At 37.3% G+C, this 18,301-nt stretch overlaps 1 protein-coding gene across 2 annotated transcripts in view; it reads right to left on the reverse strand.

Moving 5' to 3' along the window:
- Positions 1-3,314: 3,314 nt before the first annotated feature.
- Positions 3,315-18,301, reverse strand: part of WASHC5 (WASH complex subunit 5) — a 58,423-nt gene continuing 43,436 nt past the window's right edge. For both annotated transcript variants that reach the window (XM_074201683.1, XM_074201684.1), the window contains exons 22-29: positions 17,631-17,733; positions 17,463-17,542; positions 15,898-16,001; positions 14,625-14,754; positions 13,592-13,688; positions 11,138-11,291; positions 4,958-5,045; positions 3,315-3,721 (exon numbers count right to left, since the gene is read on the reverse strand). In XM_074201683.1, coding sequence (XP_074057784.1) covers positions 3,665-3,721; positions 4,958-5,045; positions 11,138-11,291; positions 13,592-13,688; positions 14,625-14,754; positions 15,898-16,001; positions 17,463-17,542; positions 17,631-17,733 — 813 coding nt within the window. In that variant the 3' untranslated portion in view covers positions 3,315-3,664. The remainder of the gene's footprint in view (positions 3,722-4,957; positions 5,046-11,137; positions 11,292-13,591; positions 13,689-14,624; positions 14,755-15,897; positions 16,002-17,462; positions 17,543-17,630; positions 17,734-18,301) is intronic.

Genomic DNA, 18,301 nt, shown 5'->3' on the forward strand with positions numbered 1-18,301 from the left:
AGCCCCCTCACTGATGAGGGCACGCCATGCTGGCGGTCCTGTGCCAGTGTCTTTTCAGGCTGTACAATCAATTCTAAAGTTCTATGAGACTTTCAGGGTGTCCCGGTATCGCTTCTTCTGAACCCTTGTGAGGACTCCCCCTGTGAATTCTCCATAAAATAGTTTTCTTGAGAAGCATATGCCTGGCATTCTAACAATGTGGCCTGTCCATCGGAGTTGCACTCTGTTGCAATATTGGAATGTCTGGCAGTTTAACCAAGTTTAGTTGTTTGTTATTATTATTTATTATAATTATTGTTAGTCATGCCTAATCTCCTCAGTCATCATCAATGATACATCCCTTAACCATTTGAGTCCCTCCTAGGTTTTGTTCTTTCCATAAATCCACCCTCCCTTAATGATCCTGATAGCAGTTCTCATAGACTCAGTTATCCTCTTTATCTTTTTGACTGCCTGCATCTCCAACCCTGAGCTCTCTCTTGCTCTCCAGTCTCAGATCACCACCTGCCTGTTGAACATCCCCCCCCCACCAATATTTCCACCATCCAGCCTTCCCTCCTAACAAATATATAGACTAGGGGAAAAGTCAATATAGTGTAACCAGATCTGAAAATGTAGCTTTTGTGATGCATGAATTCATGACTTTTCTGTCAAGATGTAGGAAGCATGTTGGTTTATTTAAATCAGTCTTATGGTTGTTTCCCTGAATCCATAATATTTCATTTCCTTATGGAATGGGAAAATTCTATTTCTCTTCATATATGAGTGGTCAGATACAAATCAGGATGACTGGAGAGTTGTAGTACAGTATATGTTTAACCAATGGTCATTTAGGGGGGCGGCTAGATGGTGCAGTGGATAGAGCTCTGACCCTGGAGTCAGGAGTACCTGGGTTCAAATCTGGCCTGGGACACTTAATTCTTCATCTAATTTGACAGAATAATATGGCAACATATTCATATATCATTATCAGCCATCCTCCAATTGATGGTCTTGCTCCTGGAGAGCTACTCTGAATTTTTTGTCATATATATATATATATATATATATATATATATTTATATATATCCGTGTGTGTGTGTATGGCATCTTTCTGTCCATGTGGTACAGTAGAGAAAATGCTAACTTTGGAGTCAGAGGACCTGGGTTCAAGTCCAGACTTTGCAGTTTACTACCTGTATGACCTTGGACAGTCATAATCTTTCAGTTTTAGCTTTCTTATCTACTGACTAAATGATCCCAAGATCCCACAATCCTCAGAATCCTGGCCCCTGGGGAGTCCTATGTTCTGTAAGGGTTAGGATCTAAAATCAATGCCTAAGGAGCAGACTCTGTAATGAGTCAAAATGACCCCTGAAAAATTTCTGAAATCCTCCAGAATGGCCCAATCACTCCCTTCAAACAGCTGGAGCTGGAAAGCAGGACTTTTACTCAAATAGATGAAAGTGAACACAGTTAAAGAATTAGTTGAGGGACGGCTAGGTGGCGTAGTGGATAAAGCACCGGCCTTGGAGTCAGGAGTATCTGGGTTCAAGTCCGGCCTCAGACACTTAATAATTACCTAGCTGTGTCGTCTTGGGCAAGCCACTTAACCCCATTTGCCTTGCAAAAAAAAAAAAGAATTAGTTGGCAGAAAAACTGATGAGTCAACTCTGACTCAACTCATGGTAAAAAAGAGATTTGAAACAACTTCAGGCTAAAGAAATGAATGTAGATTTTGTTGTGAAAAATAAACTTCCACTCTTCTACAAGTTCATTTTTTTATTATTTTTATGACTTTTTATATTTAGATAATTTATCCATTTGGGATAGTTTGTGGAATATATGATATTGGTCAAATCTTTGTTTTTGCCAAACTGCTTTTTAGTATTCCTAGTAAATTTGTGTATTTTTTTCCCTACGTGTTTTATGTTCTTGTGTTAAGGAGACCTCAGGTTGTCCTTGTTTGCTTCTAAGTATCTATTCTATTCTTCTGTTTTCCTATTTTTTAATCATGTTTTTGTTTATTTTGTTTTTGTTATTTTTTATTTATTTTTAAATGTAATTTCACGGATGGCTAGGTGGCGTAGTGGATAAAGCACTGGCCCTGGAGTCAGGAGTACCTGAGTTCAAATCTGGCCTCAGACACTTAATAATTACCTAGCTGTGTGGCCTTGGGCAAGTCACTTAACCCCATTTGCCTTGGAAAAACCTAAAAAAAAATAAATGTAATTTCACTTTTTTTTTGTGAATGAAAATCCATCTTCTATCCCTCCCACCTTTTCTCCCTTCCACTACTGAAAAAGAAAATTCTTGATAAATATATATTATTGCTATTATTCAGGCATTCTTTCAGTTGACTCTTCAAAACCCTATTTGAGGTTTTCTTGGCAAAGATCCAGGGCAGTTTGCCATTTTCTTCTCCAGCTCATTTGACAGATGAGGAAACTGAGACAAATAGGGTTATGTAACTTGCCCAGGATCATATAGCTAGAAAGGTCAGATTTGAACTCAGGAAGATGAATCTTCCTGACTTCAGGCCTAGTACTTTAGCCCTCTATCCACCACACCACATATAAAAATATTCATCTCAATCCTTCCTGACTCCATGATCTCTTTGTAAACTGGCCAGGAGGGTAGCATGTTTCATCATGAGCTGGAAACAGTCATTTTGTAGATCAGCATTCTTAAGACTTTCAAAGCTGTCTTTACAATGTTATTATAAATACATTTTTCTCCAGGTTCTGCCCTTTTCACACTTTATCCATTTACGCAAGTCTTTCTAGATTTCCCTGAAACAGTTTCCTTCATTATTCCTTGTAATCAGCTAGTTATTTATTAAGTGCTTACTTAGGTTCTGGGAACTTAATAGAACTTTGGAACAATCTCTACTCAATGACAGAACCTACTGCTCAATGAAATTACAAATTGAAATTAATTCCCCAGCATTAAAAACAGCCAAGACAATGCCAAACACATGTACGAACCACAACTTTCCTGAGTGAAGCCAAAACTAGATTAAAATGTAATTGGGTAATATTTAGTGAAAATAAATAAAAATACAATAAAACACACACATTATTAGCATGTGATTTTCTAAGTCAACATACAGCTCACAGGGATCCTTGTCTATGTTTAGTAGTCTCCAATTCTGCTGTAAAGCATCAAAGAACCACCAGGAATATCTGAGACAGGATTCTTGCCTTGGGTGGGAAGATGTAAAAGCATATAAAGTGGTATTATATGATTCATGAATCATTTTATGATTCATTTATTTTCTTCACTGCAAAAGGATTTGTATGGAAATAAATCATTTTGAATCATTTAAAAACAAATATTTTTGTTATGTGAATTATTTATTGAAATAGAAAAGTCAAGGTTGCACAAATAGCTCTTTAGAACATAAAACTAAATGTTTTTGTCTGTAGCAATTAATTCTATTCAGCATTTATAATATGCAGCACAAAAGTGTTCTGCATTTACATGATATAAATTGCCTATGATTTCATGATTAAACAGTGGTGATGATATGAATTAATGGTGTGAGATCCATCTGGTTCCGACTGCTTTGTTTTCCACATTCCGAAGGAAAGAAAAAAAATGCAGGTAGATGATTTGTTAAATTTTGTTCCTATGTTGCAGATTGAATGATGGCAGGAACATTCCTTTTATTTTTTTTTAAAAGTCACAGGACTGTTCTGAACTCATCAAAGATGAAATTAGGCACATGGGCTTCAGCAACCTACAATCCAGAAAGCAGAATTAAACTTTTATTCTGTAATCAAATTCGGACTATCCACAAATAGTTTACATATAAATTCCTATAATATTTGCTATAAAGTTTCCTTTAATATTTCCTATAATATTTCAGGATGTCCAAGGTAAAGAAATGGTATTTCGAATTAGAGAAGAATCTTTTAGGATTTGAGTTCTGTCACTGACGATGAGATCCCCATGTTTGCCTTCATAGCTTAAAAGCACACTGCTGGTCACTATCTGACTTACCTATCCAAAACTGAGGGCTTGCTCCTGATTGTATCATTGGAGATTCAAAGCTCTGAATCATGGATATGGGTGTAAGTCTAATATGAGAATTCAAAATACCCTGGGAGATGTTCACCATTTGCCAATTTAGCTCTTAGGGATCATCTCACACTTTAACAGGGTTTGGCATAAAAATAATTAATAATAAATTTGACTGTGGGTCTGAGGGAGGAATGGGGCTTGGGCTGGAGAGGATAGGTGTCAGGTCTGAGCGAAGGGAGAAGACACTTAACAAGACTGCTGGGGGCAGGCCCTAATTGAGAAAGGAATCTTGTGTCTGACATGGATGAAAAGCAGACTGAGATTTTCTGGAAATAACATCTGGTTATTGTAAGCTTTTTTTCTTTAGGTTTTTTTTTGTAAGGCAAACAGGGTTAAGTGGTTTGCCCAAGGCCACATAGCTAGGTAATTATTAAGTGTCTGAGACCGGATTTGAACCCAGGTAGTCCTGACTCCAGGGCTGGTGCTTTATCCACTGCGCCACCTAGCTGCCCCTATTGTAAGCTTTACTTGCAGCTTAAAGGCACCAACATTTTCCTGACATTTAAGCCTCTGGTTCTGAAATAGTCATAATTACCCATAGCCAGAGGACACATGTTTACATATTAATTTCAAAAGGCAGGTATGTACACAGAAAGGAAGCTTGATGGGCTTTTTATATCTGCTCTTCCCCTGAGGAACCTTGTCCTGGATTCATCTAGGGGAAAAGACAGGAAGAAGGCCCAGGGCAGTGATGGGACCCCGGCTCTCCCCCAATGGACTAGCAATGGCCCTCTACACGGAGGAGGCAGGGGAGCAAGAAGAAAGTAGGGCTCCCCTAAGAGCTCTCATCCTGCTGTGTTCTCCTAATGAGCAGGTTCCACTACTGGGCTCTCCCCTTTGAGAAGTCCTCCTTGCCACCCAGCCTGCCTCAGGTTCCTCATTTTTCTCTTACCCTCCTTGGTAGTTTTGTGTAACGAACATAATCCTCCAGAAACAGAAGGGCACCCACTACATCAGCAGGCATTTCTGGAATCTTCTGGCTGTAACAAGGAAACAAAATAGTTTTCTGAAATAGTAAATAACTGAAGGAAGACATTCTCTTACTAAACACTAGGTTAGAACAATTAACCCATCTGTACCTGCTGATTTTTCTTATGAGATCAGCATGATGGCATAGTGAACTCAAGAGAACTGGACTTGGGAGTCACGACTTGGGTTCAAATTCGATTTCAGATACTTACTAACTGTATGACCATGGGTAAGTCAATTAATCTCTTATTCTCAGTTTCCTCATCTGTGTAACGAAGGGGTTGGATTCAATGGTATCTATGTTCCAGCTTTAAATCTATGTTGTTTTCATTGAGTCATTTTTCAGTCATGTCTGACTCTTTGTGATCCAATTTTGGGTTTTCTTGGCAAAGATATTGGAGTGATTTGTCATTTCCTTTTCCAGATGAGGAAACTTGAGACAGAAGGGTAAAGTGAGTTGCCCAGGGTCACACAGTTAATAAGTATCTGAGGCCAGGGTTGAACTCAGGAAGGTTAATTTTCTTGATTCCAGGTCTCGCACTTATATCTATTGTGCCTTCCAAATTTATGATTCTAAAACTCTAAGAGTTCCCATTCAAGTTCCCCTCCAATGCCTCAGGGTGCTGTGGAGTGACCCGTTTCCTGAAGACTTGGCTGATGGAGTGTAAACTGTGGCAGGTTCTACCAATCTAGTCTTGAGTCTGGGTCTGTTGAGAAACTTTATTCTTTGTCTGAGGACCACCAGAGCTCATCACCAGAGTTGCCATGGGATGACAAGCTAAAGCAACTCGCAACCATTGAACATTAAGTGACAAAGGGAAGGCTTTGTGTTTCCACATTGTAGTACTGAAAAAGCTGAAGAATTACTCTTGTGCTTCACTCCTGAACCACTGCCTGTCTACTGAGTAGCTGAGTTGGCTGTCCTTCAGGCAACTCAAACTTAACCACCGTTATTTCCCATCCCTGAGGTATGTAACCCTAAGTGGTATCTATGACTTCTCATTCTCACTTATTCCATTATGACCAATCGGTTGCTAAACTTTTTATCTTTATTCATTCAACATCCTCTATAACTTAGCTTCCTTTGTGCCCTTCTAGGCTTCTTACCCTTTACTCCCACCTTCCCCTACCAAATCCTGTGATCAACAATACTGATTTCCTTGTTGCATCTCCCCACTTTGGACATGTTCCCTGGATGTTTCTCTTACATAGAACGTGTTCCTTCCTCATCTCTGCTTAAGGCACATTTGGGGTTCTAAGTGACTTGCCCAAGGTCACATAGGTAGTATTAAGTGTCTGAGGCTGAATTTGAACTTGGTCCTCCTGATCCCAAGGCTGATGCTCTATCTACTGTATCACTAGGAAGATTAACTTTCCTTTTCCAGATCTCTACTAATATCTTATAAATACCTTGTACAACTGCCTCAGGTCGTACAACATTAAGACTGTGAGCTCTTTGATGGCAGGGATTTTTCCCTTTCTCTGAATCACTAATGCTTGGCAAACAGTAAACAATGTTTTCCTGGTTGACAGCCCCTTCACAACACTCACATAGACATCATCTTAGTTTGAGTCCTTACCTTGCTTGGATTACTATAGTAACCTCCTCACTGGTCTTCCCTGGCTTAATTCTCTCCCCATTCCCATCCATCCTACACAGATAACAATGTGATCTTCCAATAGCACAGGTCAAAACTTTCCTACTCAATAATGTTCAGTGGCTCCCTCTTACCTCTAGGTTCAAATTCAAATTCCTCTATCTGGCATGTAAAGCTCTTTATAACATGACCCCTTCCTAGCTTTAGTTTTCTTACTTCTCACCCTTTATGGTCAAGAAACCATTCTGTCTACTTGTTCTTTGCTGGAGGCTCAATCTCCTGTCTTTATGTCTCTGAAATGGTCGTGGCTTGACCAGGAAAAGTCTCTCACTTCACCTCTGCCTCTAAAAGGAATTTCCAGGGAATTCTAAGTTCCTTTATGATATAGCTCAAATACTCCCTTCTGTAGATCTTTCCTGGACTGTCATCTGCTCCTGTCTTCTTCCTTCAGGTTATATTCCAGTGGCTCTGTGTCTTGTATAGACTTTTTTATGTATTAGAATATAAGCTCCTTGGGGGAAAGGGCTGTTTTTGCTTCTTCTTTGTGTCCCCAGCCCTTAGTATAGGGCCAGACACACAGCAAGCCTTAGTAAATGCTTGATGATTAATTGCCTGATGAGATCTTTTATCTGTATTAATAATGAAGAAGTAGAGTCTCACTATACTCTGCCTAGAGTACAGCTAGATTATTATGTCCAATTTGGCATACATTTTAAGAGGACAGTCCCAATCTGCGAATATATGGCAAAAGATGAGTAGTACAGAAACTTGATATTTAACTAGATGAAACTTAGACTCAGCAGGGACATGACTGATGGTGTCAAATATTTTAATGGCTACCATATGGAAGAGGGATTAGACAGATTCTGTTTGTTTCCAAGAGAGAAGAACCAGGAATAGCATTTGCCAAGTTGAAGGAAGGCAGATTGCAGCTCAAATAATAATTGGAAAAGTTCAGCAATTTAGTGGGCTACCTCAAGATAGAGTTTCCCGAGTTAACAAAAGTGTTCTCAACAACTCTAAATAAGCATGTTGCCAAGTTGGTGTGATGAAGAGATTCCTACAACGGCTAGACAAGAGGTCACTGAGGTGACTTTTCCAATTCTAACATTTGCTAATTCTATGGGGTGAGATAGAGGAAGTCACACTCACTGTAATTTTTGTGTCCTTGTGCACCCCAGGATCATCTAAATTTCTTTTTGTCAAGGTTCTATCTGGGCATTCATGATCCCTCTGTGGCCTTTTGACACTATTGATCATCCTCTTCTCTCTGAAAATCTCTTACTGGAAATTTTCAGAGTACCATTATCTATGATTTGTATGACCACTCCTCAAAATCCTTTGTTAGATTTTCATCCAAGTCACATGCATAAACATTGAGAGCCCTCCAGGCTATTCCCTTGATGATTATCTTTCATTCTCAAAGAAGACCATGATATCAGAGTGGTGATGCCATGACATGGAAGTGAGTTGGATTTAAGAGAGGGTACTGAGAAAAGTCACCAGTTTCACTTTCTGTGCCAGAGCCATCTGGGTCCAGTGACCAGATGTGGATCAGGATGACTGCAGATGGCATTGGAAGAGAAACCTTAGCTTTTTAAAGCCAGGACTTTCCCAGGTTACAGTATGCCTGAAGCAACTGCCATTCAGTGATTAAGGTTAGGTAAGAGAGAGAGTAGAAGCAAATACTGTTTCCACTAAGTGATCTCATCAGCTCCTAGAGATCATCAAACCTTTCTACTGAACTTTAGTCTCATGTCCCTAACTTCAAAAGCCCACTGGACATCTCCAACTGAATCACTTTGCTAGTCACCTAGGTTTGCTCTTTATGTGTCATCTTTGACTCCTATCTCTCACCTTCTATAACAGATCTTCCGTTACAGCCTGTTGATGTAACCTTTGCAACATCTCTTGAACATACTCCCCTCTCTCCCCTGATATTTCCACCACTCTTGTGCAGGCCCTCATCACCTCTTGTCTACACCACTGCGGTAGCAGCTGGTGAGTTTGCTTGTCTTAATTCTCTCCTCAGGGCCACCCACCCTCCATGTAGCTACCAAGTGATTTTCACAAAAAGCCAGTCTGATAATGTCACTTCTTTACTCAGTAAACTCCAGTGTCTCCCTAAACACCTCCAGGATCAAGTACAAGTATCCTCTCTTTTTATGCCTTAATTTTTCTGTATAAGAGCTTGTTTGTAAATAGTTGTTTGCTTGTGTCTCTCTGTTGGATTGAGCTCCTTGAGAGCAAGATTTTTTAAAAAAATATTCTTAGTCCTTAGCACAATGCTCAGTCCAGAGTAAGCATTAAATACTTAGTGACTGATTGAGTGGAAAGGGGAAAAAACTCAAAAAATTGAATCAGAAGGAATTCAAAATTTTTGCTCTAAGTATAAATTAATTTTTTTTTAAATCAAGAAGCAATTTCTATATCACTTCTCATTCACTATATTACCAGGGGCTCAAATTCTTCCAGATATTGACATGCTAATTTTTCTAATCCCCCACAAAAACCTGTGATTTAGCCTTTGAGAGTAGGTGAGATAGAGTGCAGTGACTGTCTAATAATTTAGATCCAATTTATGCCTAGAAAACAATGATGAAAGGCCTCTGGACATTCTTATCCTTAGAGATTACCTAAGCTCATCTGGCCATACTAATTCAAAAGCTGTTTCTATTGTCTCCTCTGTTGAGGACCAGGCTCTAGACTTCTGTCAGAGTGGCTAAGGCAGCTTCCATCTTAATTTGTCTGAGGCAGAGGACTTTGTACACATACTACTTTAGAGACTTGGGTGACCAGCAATTCCTTGTGTGGACAGAACAAGGAGGGAAGATCCAAGAAATACAAAAGATGAAATGCATTCTTCCAAAGATGGCCAGGGTTGAAGGGACTATGAATAAGGGTTCTGGCTGTGAAATAGTCTTCCTAGATTTTAACAAAGGGAAAAATCATCTTTTTGGTCTCTCTTTCATCCTTTTGGACTAGTGTCATTGTAATATCAGGCAAGGATGAAGGACATGTAACCACTCTGGCTTCCTCCCAGAGAACTCGCAAGCAATTGATAGCTCAAGCAATTGATAGCTCAGTGGACAGTGCACTGCATCTGGAAGTAGGAAGCCCTGAGTTCAAATTCAACCTCAGACGTTTATTACATATGTGATGATAGGCAAGTCACTTTGCCTTTGATTGAGTTTCCTCAAGTGTAAAATGGGGATAATAACAACATCTACCTTGCAGAAATGTTATGAGAATTAAATGATTTAATATTGTAAAGTAGTTAGTACAGGGCTTGAAACATAGTAGGGGTTATATAAATGCTTCCTCCCCTCCCTTAGAGTAAGAATTTTTTAGGGCTTTTTACCTGGGATATTTCTTTCTTTTCTGTTTTTTAATTGTGAAGCAAAAAAATTGTATTGAGTTTTAAGTTGAAATAACAGGGGGAAAAAAAACCATTCTGGAATACTGTCACTTCCCAAAAAGCCTCAAATTTTATAATTTCATGCACTGGAAATGAACTGGTCATTTGCTAAAATGGAGCTAAGCCACGAAATGTGGCATAGTTTGTTAAAAGACATTAACTGCCAGTAAAATTCATAAATCCTAGGGAGAGTTCTATGCATATTTGAAGTTGCTGACATATTAGAGAGAGATATTTTACAACTGTATCAAGAATTTAAAAGTTGTTGACCATGTGATTTATGAAAAATGTAACTTTAAAAAAGGATCATATTTAATTTAATAACATGCAATACTATGATCTGTGAAGTAAAATATCATTCTTTATAAAGTTAAGATCTATTCAATACTCCAAAATAAGCCCTCAGAATTACTTAGTTTAATCAGGCAAATAAATAATATTTCTTAAGTTGAATAATTACATTATTTGATGCTCTGAAAGTATGAGCTCATGACAAATTTCTTAAAGATCTGCATTTTGTTTTATTAATGGTATTTTAAGATAAGATTAAATTACAAGACCATAGGCTAGATAATATTTGAATTTTAAAAACAAGCAGAGAAATACAGCAATAAGGCTGGTATTTGCATGTTAAAAATATGATGCGGTTTCTAGGCACTGAACTGAAGGATAGCTTTCTGGTCCCTTAGCTTTAATTAGAATTAATTCAGATTTAAGAAAATCTTAATCTTTTAAAAATATACTAAATGATTGAAATATGGTTTAATTAATTCCTTTTATGAATCCTAGTGCAAGTGGCATGAACAATTATTAGCTAACAATTTTATTTTATTTCATAAGCTATTTTTACTTGCACAACTGTGCACATAAAGTATTATTTGCTTTATAATATACTTTATAAATTTACACATTTTATTTATTATATATTTATATACTTTATGATACGTTTTATAGTTAACATTCAAGCAAATCATAAATAGCACTGCAAACATACATTATCTGGGAGATATCTAGAATGAATTCCCTTTTCTTCTATCAGTACTTTGTAAAAACGGAGACTAGCTTGCACAAAGAGCACCATTCTTACCTTGTACACTGCTCCATTGTGGAGCGGATAAACTGGCCAATCAAAGCCAGAAATTGCTCAGTATAACGGGAATGAAACTGCTTCAGCAGAGTAAGTAATCCTAGGACTAAGGGAGGCCAGTCAACTGGATCTGTGGGTTTTCGGCAGACCATTCCTGAAGATAAAATAGAACACCTGAGTTAAATGCTTCCAATGGGAATCTGAAATGTCTTTCTCTCCACCCATATGAAATGATACTGTTAGTTTATGTGGACAAGTCACTTGTCTTTGGGTGTGAAGTGATGTGGTTCAATTAAATAACTTTTAGGGTTTTTTCCATTCTAACTCTGTGATGATTTGTGAGAGAATGTACCAATACTAATAAAATTTTTTTAGAAGTCATGATTTTAATTTTATTTTTTATACACCCTTTTTATTTTGATTTAGTAATCACTTCCTAATACCCCAAGGACCTTTCTATAAAAAAAGTTAAGCAAAGTTATATAGCGATCGTGATTGATGGCATTTGTAATTTTCTACTCTTAGAGTTTATCATTTTTTTGACAGGGAAAAAAAACCCATCTGAAATTATCTGCTATGTTTGAACTGAAGTTCACTGTCTTTTAGAGTGATTTTAATTTTCATTATTGTGGACACTGTGCATATTTTTCTTTAGATATTTTAAAATTTTTTCCTAATCAGTTCAATACCGTATTTCAAAAGAGGCACAGATAGATTGGGGTTCTCTCCTGGCCTGAGGGCTTCTTGTCACATATGAGGAAGGGCAGTAAAGCCTAAAGGAAAATCTCAGGAGTGAGCTTTGAGGAGAATCTTTTCCCCAAATCTCAAGGCAGCAGGGAATAAGTGGCAAAGCTTCTGGGATACCTGGCTCACATTCCTGTTTTGGTGTGCTATGTTATACCAGGATCAGATGAGGAGATAGAGAGCTTAGTGCAGTCCTGCTTGGCCTCAGAGGGCTCAGCTGAAAGCACTGCTGATGGACACTGCAGACAGGCAGATTTTCATTTAAGTACAGACACATTTAACAAATCAGAGTTGTTTCAAAGTTGATAATATGCATAAAGTGCTTTGTAAACCTAAAAGAGCTCTATAAATATTAGCTTTTGTTGCTGCAATTAGTGTCCTGTTGGATTACTCTTTATTTTTCTTGCCTTTTTTTGGGGGGGGTAAGGGACACACAGAATGGCAAAGATTAAAATGTTTTTTGCACAAGTATAACTGATATATTGCTTGCCTTCTCAATGGGTGGCAGAGAGGATCAGAGGGAAGAAAAGAATTTAGAACTCAAAATTTTTTTAAAATGCTAAAAACAAATAATAAATTAAAAAACAACAGATAGTGCCTCATGGTTATTTTGATATTTTATGTATATACCTTTAATGTCTCTAATGAGATTATAAGATCTTTGTTGATAGGAATTTTGCCTTGTCAATCTCATATCTACTTTATAACCCCCTACTGGATGTTCTATGGTATGCAATAAATATTTATTGAAAAATGATTTGGATATTATAAAGTTTATTTCTGAACCACAATCCTATATCATCCAAGGGCAATACAAATCTGAATATTGGAATCGCTCAAAGGAAGATGAGAGGTAAATGCTGGGCATGAGTAGGCTGCAACAATTCCTTTGTTTACAAACAAGGAATTATGAGGGCAACATGGATAAATGATGTCAATGAAGTGAAAAATATGAGCTGCTCTTTTGGCAACAAATTTGCTTACTCCACTGGCATCTTTTGGAGCAAAGAGAAAATGACCAAAGTTTGAAGTATGTTAGATAGCCTCTTTGTGCTGTGCTTATGGGAAGATGTGGGTATAAGTTATAAAGGATGGGCAGTCATGGATGGGTTGCGCACTTCACCACTGGAGGGAATCTCAACATCAGTGAGCTCAAAGATTCACTTGAGTTATCTGAATAATTTGCAGTGATATGCTTTAATGTTTCTTCATTTTTTCCTGGTGATTTAAAACATAAATTCCTTCATAGTAAACTCAAAACCAAGTGTAGTTGTTACACAACTGCAAAACAACTCATAACAAACTCATCTTGTCTGCCTCCCCCATTTCTCAACTGAATATGTTTCATTCTTCTCATGTCCCTCTTCTCACCTAAAAAGCTTCTAACAAATAGTCTATTTGGCTTGAGTCCCATGTCTTTCTATTTACCTGGCCTACCTTAGGATAAAAGAGTAAAATGGTCACAAGGAAAGATGATGAAGAATTAAGTCAATCCTTGGATCCTTGAGAATTAACTGTAATCACCCGCCTTATATTTAATCCCTAGTTCAAATTTTTGAAAGGGAAATCACATTTAGAGGAACAAAGGCATTTTACCTTATAAAATGTTTAGTCTTATATGAATGACAGACAGGATTCTCTCTAAAATGTAAGTTTCCTTAGTGACTGATCTGGTTACTGACCACTTTGAAGAATAAATGGATACTGTACCCAAGTTTTTGTTGTACTGAAGTTTTGGCAGCTGAGCAATTAAGAACAGGAAGTTAACCACGGGGAAATAGGGTAAACGTTTTGTTGTAATATATATCTGGGGAGAGAAAGAGAAGAAAAAAAATCAATCTTTCTTACCATATTTTTACTTAGGACCCCCCCATTAAAATACATAAACCTTGAAGGTAGGTTTTTTTGTCTTAGTAATCCCCTGTGCTTTGCACAGGGCTTGAAATACACCAGATAGACTTCATTAGTACTCTCAAGTGTCAAGCTGTCATCGTACTTTATGATTGACCTTTAGAAAGAATTGTTTAAAAATTGTAATTTTAAAAAAAAAATTATTTAAGGCAATGGAATTAAGAGTCCAAGGTCACACACAGCTAGGCAATTAAGTAAGTGTCTGAGGCCAGATTTGAACTTAGGTCCTCCTGACTCTAGGGCCGGTGCTCTATCCACTGTGCCACTTAGCTGCCCCCAAAATTGTAATTTTCAATGGACAGATTAGTTCATTTGTGACTACAGCATTTTCATCTTTCCTACCTTCAACAGTCAAGAACCATAAATTTCCCATTGAATATGAATCCTATTAGTGTTCTTGCAGGCCTAAGAGAGTCTGTGTGTAAGTACTGGGGAGGGCTGAAGGGTAAATGGGAATATGAAGAGAGTAGATAAGAATGGAAATTGAAGGAGGGAGAATGAGAGGGATGAGAGGGAAAGGAAGGGAAAGGACAAAGAGATAAGATATACACGATAGGGAGTGGAGAGACTTCAATCAAGTGCAAAAGATTTCTTTTCTTGCTAAAACAAGTGGCACAAGTCCCAATTACAGAGCTAGTCAAAATGACTGAATCTCTATGAAGCAGTAATATATCTCTGTGAAAATTTTCCTTGAATATCAAGTAACAGAAGATAAGCAGAGCTTATTAGGAATATTCTCTATGTGATGAAGGGTCCTGATAGTTTAACTTTGCCAAACCAAGAGCATAAGCTGAGTGAGTACATTAGCTGATTAAAAACATGAGAATCTGACCTTATTCAGCGGATTGTGAATTCCTGCTGCTTCCAGATAGGCTGTGATTTCATATAACAGTGTATTGTCTTCCTTAGGGTAAGGAAGTGAAGGGTCCTGATAATGAGCTTCAATATCAGCTAAGAGAGCCCTAAGTGAACATAAAATAACTATAAAAAAACAGGATCAAAAACTTATGATTCATACAATAATTTTAAGTTGCACATATGACTGCAAAAGTAGGGAATTAGACCAGAAGTGGAGTTCATAACCTTTTTTTTTTTTGGTCATAGACTCCTTTGGCAGTCTGGTGAAATCAAGGAATCCCTTCTGAGAATATTTTTTAATGCATGAAATACATAGGATTACAAGGGAACACAATTATACTGAGATAGTTACCAAAATATAAACTGTTCCCCCTCATTTATGTACTTTCCCCCCAGAAATATATCCACAAGCTCCACCTTTATAAGAGGCCTTCTGGTACCCAATTTCTATAATCTCTTCTCATGATCACACATAATCTTTTTTTTAAAAAGGATATTGTGGTTAAGAGATTTGCCTGGGGTCACAAAGCTAGTAAATGTCTGAAGCTGGATTTGAACTCAGGTCCCCCTTTACCCAGGACCAGTGATCTATCCACTGTGCCACCTAACTGTCCCCACCTATCATCTTAAGAGAATAATTTTACAGTTATTTTATCAAACTCAATCAAAATGACCCAAAACTATCTGAGGAACTACTGAGATTTTCAGTTTGACTAAACTATATTTCATGACTAATTTATCTAAAACATTGATTCAGTGACCAAATACTGATTTGGAATTTGCTAATAGAGTCTCCAAAACATGAGAAATAATTGAGGAAAATAAAGCCTTCAGAATAATTACAATAGTGATGATGACAATAACTAACATTTATATAGCACCTGCTGTATTCTAGGAGCTTTTGCAATTATTATCTCATTAGATTCTTATAATCCTGGGAGGTAGGAGTCAGTATGACTCCCATTTTACAAATGAGGAAACTGGGACAAAGGTTAAGTGAATTGCCCAAGCTAGTAAGCATCCAATCTGGGTTTGAATTCAGGTCTTCCTGACTTCAGGTTCAGCTCTCCATCCACTGTACTACCTTGCTACCTATGTAACATGCAATTAACAACCTTATTGTTAATTTTTGAGAATTTATGTTTATAAAATTTTCTGAAGAGCAACTAAGAAAAGATTAAAAATGTAATTTTAAAATCAAGAACTTTCCCAGGGCACAAACTGCTGTTTCAAATACTGGTTCTTACTTGTTGAGATTTTCCAAAGCAGCAGCAAGGTGCTTGGAGTCAAACCTGCAGGAGTAATTTAGCTCATTGGCAATCTGTTGCCTCAAAATCTGCATCTGTCCAACCTACAAATAAAGAAAGAAAACCCAGATGAAGACGGAGCTTACATTTTATAAGGCAAATGCCTTTGTTCCTCTAAATGTGATTTCCCTTCCAAAAATTTGAACTATGGATTAATCCTAGGTGGATGTCAAGCATCTAAGAGTGACCCATGTCAGTTATGAACTACACAGGGTGGAAAGAACATAGAACCCACTGTCTTAGAGGAGGATTTTTGGAGGACATTTTCATGTCATTTTCCTGAGTCATATAACTGGTTTCTCAGATCCAGGAGTATAGTTTGGATTATTTTTCCTCATGCATTCAAATTGGTCAGCCCCACAAAAAATCAGATTGTAGTTTATGCTTATTGACTTGATTTTTCCCTCCTTGAGAAAACTTGGTGTGTTTTGTCTACTGAAAACTATGTATTAGCTCCATATTATCTCCTACTGATTCATTTAAAAAACTTTTATAAAGAATAAAAAACCATAGCCATTGTTGTACTTTTTAAAAATATACATAAACAATGGAAAAAAGGATGCTGGCCTAATATGAAACTCCAGTGAAATAATGTCTGGATAGTTAATAACATTTCCAGAAAGAAGCTATTTTAGTTAATTGTCAAGGAAAAGATATGTTTACAAGGCAGAATCACACAAGAGACTAGAATGGATAAAATAGTATTGTATAGACTTGCTTGAGTGATAAAGTAAAGGGGAGAGAAAAAAATTAAAACTAAAAAAAAAATAATAGTAATAATTGTAGGTATGGCCAGGTGGCGCAATGGACGGAGCCCCAGCCCTGGAATTTTTGCTCTCATCAGAGGTGGCTAGGAGAAGAAACGAGTCCTGGGCTCTTTCCATCGTAATACGATGAAAAAACGATGGGTCCCTGAGCCACACTTTTTGTCAAATTCCTAAGAAGGTCATTAATAATGTTCAAGGGGCAGTTAGGTGGTATAGTGGATAGAGCACTGGCCCTGGAGTCAGGAGGACCTGAGTTCAAACCCGATCTCAGAAACTTAATAATTACCTAGCTGTGTGATCTTGGGCAAGTCACTTCACCCCACTGCCTTGTTTAAAAAACAAACAAAAAAATAACATTGTTCAAAAAAAGCCAGATTTAGAAACACCAAGCCATCTTTAATCTTCATTACTTTTACTTTTCTTATTGATACCCAAGACACTGTGTTCTGTTACAGAAGGAAATGACCACCATTTTGCCACTACAGATGGAAGTTTTCTTCTTTATAAGAATAAAAGTGTTCTAAAGAAAGTAAAGATGGGCCAACTCTAAGAATGACTCCAGAGGGAGGAATGAAAGAAATAAATGAATACAGAAAGGATGGTAACAATGAGCTACTTTAAATGACAGGCAAGTGAAGTACTTGTGAGAAAAAAGAATTCTCAAGTGTAGAATAAACTATCATATATGTTAAAGGGAAAAAAAAGGCTCCCCAGTGCTTAACTTACAAGCATGCTTACCTTCATGATAGCCTCAAGATATGGTGTCCAAATCTTCTGAGTTTTGGCAATGGCAGAAAAATAAGTTTTATTTGCATTTGCTAGAAAGTTAAGACACAATCGTCTAGTTAGTAAACCAGAGAGATGTTGGTATTAGACTTGCTGGTAAATCAGATGAAAGGCACTTACCTACAATACCTTTTAGGGGACTGATGACATTCATAAGGGCTTTCAGGGTATCCTGAACAGCTTTGTCTTTGAGGACAATTTTCTGAAACATACTCAGGAAATTCTACAGAAAGCAAAATAAAATAGAAAAAAATTACTAAAACCCTGGATACTATGGAAAAATAATAAAAAAAAGACTATATACTCTAATTTTGAAATGTGTCTTAAAGAAACCTAGAGAACTTGTTGTAATGACAATGTTGGACATACAATATTGGCATTTGAAGGAACCTTCTAGCACAAATCTTAACTCTCTCTCTCTCTCTCTCTCTCTCTCTCTCTCAACAGTTGAGGGAAATGAAGCACAAAGAGGGTAAAATGACTCACTGAATGCCACACAACGAGTAGGAAGCAAAGCCAGGGTTTGAGCTCAGCTTGTTTGGTTCCAAATTCAGTTAGTTGCTCTTTCTACTGTACCACACTGTTTTTTATTTACAGTTTGGAACACAGAAGAAATTAGGCAATGACAATTTTGATTAGGAAGATCCCTGGCTGGGAAGTTCACAAGCTTCTAACATAAAATTTATGTCTCACAAGATAAAAACCTTTTGTTTGTAAGAACTGAAATATAACTAAATGGGTTCCAGAAATACCCATTTGTTCTTATGGGTAATTCTATGAACAAAGATATA

Source organism: Macrotis lagotis, chromosome X (assembly GCF_037893015.1).
Source record: "Macrotis lagotis isolate mMagLag1 chromosome X, bilby.v1.9.chrom.fasta, whole genome shotgun sequence".
Classification (NCBI taxonomy): domain Eukaryota; kingdom Metazoa; phylum Chordata; class Mammalia; order Peramelemorphia; family Peramelidae; genus Macrotis; species Macrotis lagotis.